This window comes from Podarcis gaigeae (assembly GCF_964106915.1).
Source record: "Podarcis gaigeae genome assembly, chromosome: 18".
Taxonomy (NCBI): Eukaryota; Metazoa; Chordata; class Lepidosauria; order Squamata; family Lacertidae; genus Podarcis; species Podarcis gaigeae.
In genome coordinates, this window is record NC_139696.1 from 12,098,894 (window position 1) to 12,106,814 (window position 7,921).

The window sequence follows — 7,921 nt, forward strand, 5'->3', positions numbered from 1 at the left end:
AGACCCAAAGTGGCTTGATGGGCTTGAAATCTGCTCAGAAAATGACAGCTGTACCAGTGGAAATGTACTGACTGGGGCACTTGATACTTGCAAACATTTATCTGCAAGTTCTCATTATCTTTCTTGCTCTGTTTTGACAAGTAACTCATGAAAATATTTCTGTTGCCTTCAGATAGATAGACAGATAGATATTTGTGTGTTTTACAAGAGGTGGTGGACTCTCCTTCGCTGGAGGTTTCTAAGCGGAGCTTGGACAGCCATCTGTCATGGATGATTTAGCTGAGATTCCTGCATTGCAGGGGTTGGACTACTAGATGTCTCTGGGGGATGCCTTTGATCTCATGTTTGGGTGCCAGCAGACTCTCAGTAGAGATGGACAATTTTGTTAATTCTTGTTTGTTCTGGGAAGCTTGAAGTAGGTGGGGTTAGCAAACTGAATTTCCCCCATTCCCTACAGAGAGTTTAAGTGGGTCCTATCACCTCTAAGAAGGTTAAGAAGCATAGGGTTGGATCCAGATCGAGGCCCCACCAAGGCAACACATACACAGTATAAAGCAGTAATATGTAACATGACAAATGTTCAGCATTTTAATTCAAGTTGCTCATGATATGCAACTTGCATGATCCACATGCAATTTTGCAAAATATGCACATATTGGCAAAGCAATTTCCCCTAAAATAACACAGCTTTGTAAGTTTGTTTTCACTATTACATTCATTAACAGACACACATCACTTGTGCACCATTACTTGGCTGGAGACCTATGCGGCAAAATTCAGAGAAGTTTACATTTACATCTTAGCTGAATTAAATTTCTACAATACATCACATGTACCCTTAAGTGGCTTGGTGTGTGAAATGGTAACTGTGAACTCCCATTTTAAGATGTTGTGGGGTGCCAAGGTCTTTTGTAAAAGTGCCGAATAATCTTAGAGGTGAGGAAGGTCTTTTGGGGGCTGAGCAAATGCATCAAGGAAATCTTATAGGGCTGAAATAAAATGACACACCCCACCGCCTCAGCTGAATGAGACAACAAAGTCCCACAGTTCACAACCTTGAGTGGCTTAACACGAACCTGTCCTGGAGTGCAAGGCTCAAGTGGCAGATTTATGGGGCTCTGGGTCAGATCTCCAGGCTTAAGCATGAGAAAGGAGGGAGGGAGGGAGTGGAATCATCTAAGGTGAGGCATAGGCAACCTTTTGGCCATCCAGATGCTGCTGGACTCCACCTCCCATCAGCCCTAGCCAACATGACCAAAAGCCTGGGATGATGCGAGTTCCAGCCTTATGTGGGCCACAGGTCCCCATCCATGCACGAGGGGAAGCAAGGGAGAATGGGACAAGGCACCTGAGGGAGCTGGAGATCTATGGAGCTCTGAGAGGGAGAAATGGCTCCCCATCTGCCCAAGTACCAAGACCTGCCGAATGCAAAGATGGCTCTTGATATGGAGATTGCCACTTACAGGAAACTGCTGGAGGAGAAGGGAGCGGAATCACAAGGCCCATTTTTCCAGATTAGGGAGGGAGAAGAAGGGGCAGAATAGTTTCAAGGGAGAGGAAAGACCTCTGGGCACCTGAGGATGGGAGAAGTGGAACAGCAAAGGTCACCGGAAGAGGTATGATGGGAAGTAAGGGCGGGAAGAATACGGGAGGAGGCTGAGGGATTTTCTTGAAGGGGGCGGGAGCCACTGCAGGCACTTGTGGAAACACAATCCTGTACTAAACATCTGGTAGATGTATCATATTTTTTTGCAGCCCTTGAGGGGTCTCTTTGCAGAATGCAAGCCTAGCAGGTGAGGCAGGAAGCAGAAGTGTTTGAAAAAGAGGAAGCAATGATGCCACTGCTGTTGCTGCTTCTCTTCACAATTCCATGACTTCCTTGATCCAGGAAAGGTAGTGGGTGACACGAGTGTAAATTCCTGGAGGAGAGAAAGAATCGCCAAAGGAGACAATTCCTTGTGCCACGCCGTCACACACCAAGGGGCCCCCCGAATCCCCCTGCAGGAGGGAGAGAGAGCAGAGATCACAGCTGAGGGAAGATCAGGATCCACCCTGTGGGGAATCTGGGTCTTGAACCAGGACAGAGACCTAGCAGGCTTCCTGACTGAGGGAAGATTGGGATCTGTCAACTTTGCTTTCTAATTATTCCAGTATAAAATGTGATTTGCCACTTTTCCTGGATCACTTTGCAGTCTCTTTGAGTCTACCCAAAATAAATATTGATTGCATTTATGGCCACCTTCTCCAAGGAGCTCAAGGTGGCTTCCTCCTTTCCTCTCCCTGCTATCCAAAAAACAAACCAACCCCTCACCCTTGTGAGGGAGGCCAGGCTGAGTTAGTGACAAGCCAGCAAGGTTTCCCAGGGAGCTGAGTGGGGATTCTTGTGCATGTTTCTCTTAAGATAATTTTTTTGTAGACAATTTCCCTATAATGTAATGCATTTTTGTACATTAATTTTACAAGTATATGCATTCCCTCGGGTGGTTTCTGCTTAATGTGCACCATTCTTTGTAAGTGTACTTTGGGCCACTATCAAATAAGCTTCAAAGGGTAGCTCAATTTCGGTAGCTCTGTTTTGAGTTTGGGAAGGGCAAATAAAGCTCAGTTTACGTTTAAAATGTGAACCACACCTAGAGTTGCTACTCCAATAGAAGTCAATAGACATGATGAACATTAATTTCAATTGATCTACTTTGAGCAGGACTTAGACACAACCCCAAATAGCTGCAACACCTCCACGTTCTGCACATTCTGAGCCCCATTGCGGCACAGAAATGAACAGCAACATTTGACAACCTCATATGTGGAATGGCGTACAGCAGGCATGGCCAAACTTGGCCCTCCAGATGTTTTGGGACTACAACTCCCTTCACCCCTCGCTAACAGGGCCAGTGGTCAGGGGTGATGTGAATTGTAGTCCCAAAACATCTGGAGAGCCAAGTTTGGCCATGCCTGGCGTACAGGACCCAGAGCCACTGGGCTCAGCAAAGGAACAGCAAAGGTCACCGGAAGAGGTATGATGGGAAATAAGGGCGGGAAGAATACGGGAGGAGGCTGAGGGATTTTCTTGAAGGGGCCAAGTCTAAGTGTCTGCCCATGTCCACCTTGCTGGACTGCAGAATTATCCCCTTTCCTTGCTCTGCTCCAGCACAGGGTTCTCCACCCGTCTCATGCCCCATCCCCAGAATCTCCAGCTATGACTAGGAAACACTCCAGTCGAAAATCCTGCCAGTCAGTAGACAATACTGAGCGATTTCAGTTTCTATTTAAGTCAGCCCCTTAACCAGAACCATGAGGGCTAGAATCCTAGATGGCTGGATGGCCATCTGTCATGTAGGATCTGGTTGAGTTCCTTGCACTGCGGGGGGTTGGACTAGATGACCCTTGGGGTCCTTTCCATCCCAGTTTCTGATAGATCCGGGAAAGCCTGAGCAGGATGGACCCAATGGCCTGACTCAGGTGCCCCGGCTCCCCACTTCTGATCCCATCACCTGCTGTTTCTGCCAATCCTCACCTCGGAGGCATCCTGAGGTTGCCTGTTGTCACCTGCGCAGATCATTCCATCATCCATATCTGGCATGAACTCCTGGCACTTCTTACGGTCATAGAGGATGACGGTGGCCTCATAGAGTTTCCCTGGGTATTGGCCGTCTTCAATCTTGCCCCAGCCTGCCACGCTGCAGGGCGTCCCACCGGGGATGTCGCTGCTGGATTCTGGCAAGGGCAGGAGAGCGACGTCTTTATTCAGAGCAGCCTCGGAATCCAGCTGGGGAAAGGAGAGGGAGATGAGGAAGAGATGAGGACCTTGGCATTGCGACAGGAAGCCCTGCGCCTCTAGAATATGACTCTAATAATAATATTAGTGATTAACGGCTTGGAGAAAACTAAATGGTTGCCCTAGCAAGAGTCAGTGCAATGAGTCCTGTTAATGCAATGGAGGCCCCCGTCCTCCCCCCCCCCCGCACCTGTAATTTAGCTTTGGGGGTGCCATAAAAACCCTGAGAATAATGCATGGGTAGAAAAGAGAGGAGATTGTTCCATCAGGCCAGCAGAACGCCTTGCATTGATGAAGCAATCTCTGAATGCTATGTTGAATAACATTAATAAGTAGCAAGAGCAAAAAAGCCTTCACTGTTGCTGCTAATGGAAAATTTCACTGCTGCCCTCCATGAAATCAGTCTCTGAAACCGTCCTCTCTAAATTTTGAAGCTGCTTATCCTCAGAGCGCCTGCCGCTGGGTTAAGTAAGTAAGCAAGTTGTTGGCCTCTGCCTGTCTCGAAAGACAGTGGAGTGAGCCTTTTTGGGAGGTTGCAGCGCCTGCTGCGGCTGTAGAGACCGATACAGGAAAGATATGTTTCATTGCAGTTGGGGCAGATGAAGACGTCCAGTTCTGCTGCTGCAAATGCGCCAGGGCATTTCCTCTCTCTGCACTCCTCCCAGCGGTCATTCCTCCTCTGGTCACTGCTGCGGATGCACCACCTGGTGGTCTGTCTCCAGGCACTGCGGCCGTCTGCAAGGGATTTCCACATGGCGGGGTTGATGGTGCCGGCCTTCATGTCACATGGGCATGAGCAAGCCAGCATAGATGTCGCTGAAGGAGGAGTGCAAACATGCTGGGAACGTGTGCCTGGGAGAGCACATCTTTCTTTGTCCTGCCATGTGACACTCAAAATCTTTCTGGTGCATGAGGAAGGCATGGAGGTATCGCTCCTGGTGGGTGTTAGGTTCCCCATGATGTAATGGTAATTAATTCAATTTGTAACCTACATCTTTCTCCCAAGGAGCCCGGAGCAGCAAATTTGTCAGTACTAAAACAATACAATTAAAAATCCTAAAAACAATTAAAAACCATCTTCTAAAAAGCAGATAAATTTCAGGGTATCTGGGGGCAGGAATTTGTCCTGAGTAAACATTTCCTGGCTCATTGTGGTGCATGGATGGGATGGAAGGGAACCACTTGGCTGCTTCTGCCTTAAGGATCCCTGACCTCTGGGAGCTGACAGAGGAAGAGATTTCTTGGTACCTTAAGCAGAAGGATGTCGTTTGAGTACGTGGCCTCGTTATATTCTGGATGTGGGTGGGAAGCTGCAACTCCGATCTCTTGCCGAGAGTCCTCTGAAGCGTAGATATCATGTGCACCCAAGACAACTCTAGAAATACTGGGAACCAAGCGTCAGTTAGGGTTGCATCTGTCAGGATCAGAGCTCCCAGGCATCAGCCCCCTCCCAGCCCCTGGGCAAAAGACCAGACTCCACACCTTGGCCCTTCCAGCTTCACCCTGGACTCAACTGGGCTGGGATGGCTCAGTCGGTGGAGCGTGAGACTCTCAACCTCATGCATTGCAGGGGGCTGGGCTACAGCTCTACAATTCTATAATGATCACCACCCCTCCTAAAAACCAGGGAGGGATTTGTGATACTTACCCGTACTTTTTGCAGTGTGCAGCCGTCATGACCCACTGGGGCGTCACGAGGAACCCGCCACAGGTGAAATTGCCTGTGCTGTCCTTCAAGGCAGCCATGTAGGGTCTGGAGTGGGGCTTGGCTTCGTGACCCCCAACAATCTGACTCCGCAATGGATCTGCAAGAATCATATTGCAGAAATCAGCTCCTGCAGCTCCTTCCTGGAAGTTCTAGGGTGTCACCCACATATGCAGAGTCAGGGGGGCAGCAAAAAGGCCACCGTCCTATCGGGCTTGCAGTCGAGTACAATCTGTGTGGCCAGTGAGGAAGCTGATGAAGGGGAAATAAATAGGAACAGGGGAAGCTGCCTGTATTGACTGCACCTCTCTGTTCCATCACCCTCCTGGCTCAGACTCTTAATCTCAAAGTCATGAGAAGTCTGTGGTCTTCCCCTATTGTTCACCCCCAGGTCTGGGTTTCATCAGGTATTCTGGTCCTGAAGAGGGAGGCTCCATTTCCCCTTCATAACAAGCCATTGACACATCTCTATTCATTTGTCCGCCCCTTTTGTTTTGGATGCCCTGTGAAGCCAGGAGCTTGGAGCAAAGTCTGGAAGACCGACGGGGAGATGGGTGGGAATCCTGCTTAGCTGGTGAACCAAGGGTCATTTGTCTACTCTTTTGTGTGTGGGGGGGGGGAGCGCTGTAAAGCCAGTGGGCTTGGGATAAAGCCTGGATAAGTGAGAGGGTGGATTCATCAGAGACCAAGAGCAGGACTCTGGGTCAGACTTCTCCAGGAGCCAAGGCAGGTGAGCTCAGTTTCTGCCCTCGCTGCTGTCACCTGCCTCTGGTGCTGCCGCCTTGATGACCTAAGCATCAGACGGAATGAGGTCGGCTTGGCCCCAAAGGTGCTCGAAATGAGCTCATAAGTGGGGTTTGCACTCACCTGTTTGGGCCAACGAGAAGGACAGGAGCAGGAGAAGAGGCTGGTGGAGTCTCCACATCATCTCGATGCTTGAGGTTGCCTGGCACTCAGCTGCCCAGTCCCTCCGTCCCCCGGCTTTTATCACCCCCCATCCACTGGACTCCACCACCTGCAGGAAGCCACAGTCTAGACCTGAGATCTGATAGATGGATCTCAGCTGAGATGGCGGCCATGTGGCAAAATGGCAATCTGATAGTGCTGGTGGGTTCAGATAAGGAGACTGGAAAAATAAGAAACCGAGAGAACCCAGAAACTACTCAGGACCACAATACCTCAGGGACCACCTCTTCCCATATAAACCGTCCTGGACTCTGTGTTCATCTTCTGAGGCCCCTCTTCGCACACCTCCTCCATGAGATGTCCAGAGGGCCTTTTCTGCAGTGGCTGCCCACTTGTGGAATGCTCTCCTGAGGGAGGTTAATATTGTAAAACCTTTGAAATGTGTTCTTTGGAGAGGCGGGGTTTGCTGTTGTTTTTGTTTTAATTACTTATTTGTGGTTTTATTTTGTATTTTTATCTTGTGAACCACCCTGAGGTCTTTTCATGAATAATGGCATATAAATCTAATAAAGAAAAGAAAAATGGCAGAGCTTTGCTGATGGGAGTTGGTGTTCAACGATGTGGGGAAGGCCAAACCTATGACCCATGACCTTTGTCATTAAATTGTTTTTAACTTGCTAAACATGTGGTCATTTCCTATGTGACTGGAAGAGGGAACAGCACAGGGGCCGCTGTGGCTGCAGAGACGGGAATCTTCCCACTGCTGCCTCCTGCAATGTTTCTGCCGTGTTAGTAGCATTCAAAGATGTTTGGCGCCAGCTTGGCTGCAGGAGTTTCCAGAAGGAGGCAGACAAGGTGCCGTCCAACCTCCAATCCGGGTTTATGTAGGGTTTCCTCTTTGGCCTTTTCTTCTCCCTGTTAACGGAGAAATCTGAGGGCTCCCTTGGACAAAAAAACAAGGACACCAGCCAGGAATACCAGAGCAAAACAGCAGCCAGTAGGCTTGGTCTTTTTTGAAGACTGTTGTGACAGGACTTCCACCTGCCGCCAGGAGAAACAAAATGGAAGCCCAGAACAAAAGAAGACCCCCAACTTGTATTAGTTACTAATCCCCAAAACTACACCCCTAATACTACATCACAACTACATCACAAAAAGAACGGGTTGAGGGAGGTCCTGTCACCTGGCTGGTTCCCCCTTTCCCCCTCCCCATGAGTACTTTCCAGGTGACAGAGGGGAGTTTGCAGTTTCCTGCCCCCAGAGGGAAGAGCTGATCATTGTCTTTTGTTCCAGTCCATGCTGAATCCACTCCCATATGCAAGTTCTTTGTGATCTTGATGGTCTTCTGTCTAGGACCATCAGGGTTGGCATAGCAACTGGGCAGGGCTCCTGTGGATGTGCTGAGATGGTGAAGGGATTATGGCTGCCCTGTAGCAAACCTTCCCCATTTTGTAGTCCTTCCTTCATGGAATAAAATAAAAGTGGAACAGTGCAAATCCGATGTATGGTTGATTTTCTATGAATTTATAACAGAA

The 7,921-nt window shown here is 49.0% G+C and overlaps 1 protein-coding gene across 1 annotated transcript; it reads right to left on the minus strand.

The window, feature by feature from the left end:
* Positions 1 to 567: 567 nt before the first annotated feature.
* Positions 568 to 6,736, minus strand: LOC310835776 (granzyme B-like). The gene is made up of 5 exons (XM_083720740.1): positions 6,348 to 6,736; positions 5,424 to 5,580; positions 5,024 to 5,159; positions 3,515 to 3,766; positions 568 to 1,998 (listed from the first exon to the last, which is right to left on the minus strand). Exons 1-5 carry the CDS (start codon positions 6,406 to 6,408, stop codon positions 1,861 to 1,863), a joined length of 744 nt encoding a protein of 247 aa, XP_083576866.1. The 5' UTR covers positions 6,409 to 6,736; the 3' UTR covers positions 568 to 1,860.
* Between the last annotated feature and the right edge of the window lie 1,185 nt (positions 6,737 to 7,921).

Coding starts and splice junctions, on each gene's coding strand:
- LOC310835776 (XM_083720740.1), bottom strand. CDS start 6,408: ATGATGTGGAGACTCCACCAGCCTCTTCTCCTGCTCCTGTCCTTCTCG. Junction 5,581..6,347: donor CTTCTCGTTGGCCCAAACAG/GTGAGTGCAAAC, acceptor TGATTCTTGCAG/ATCCATTGCGGAGTCAGATT. Junction 5,160..5,423: donor GCACACTGCAAAAAGTACGG/GTAAGTATCACA, acceptor CTTGGTTCCCAG/TATTTCTAGAGTTGTCTTGG.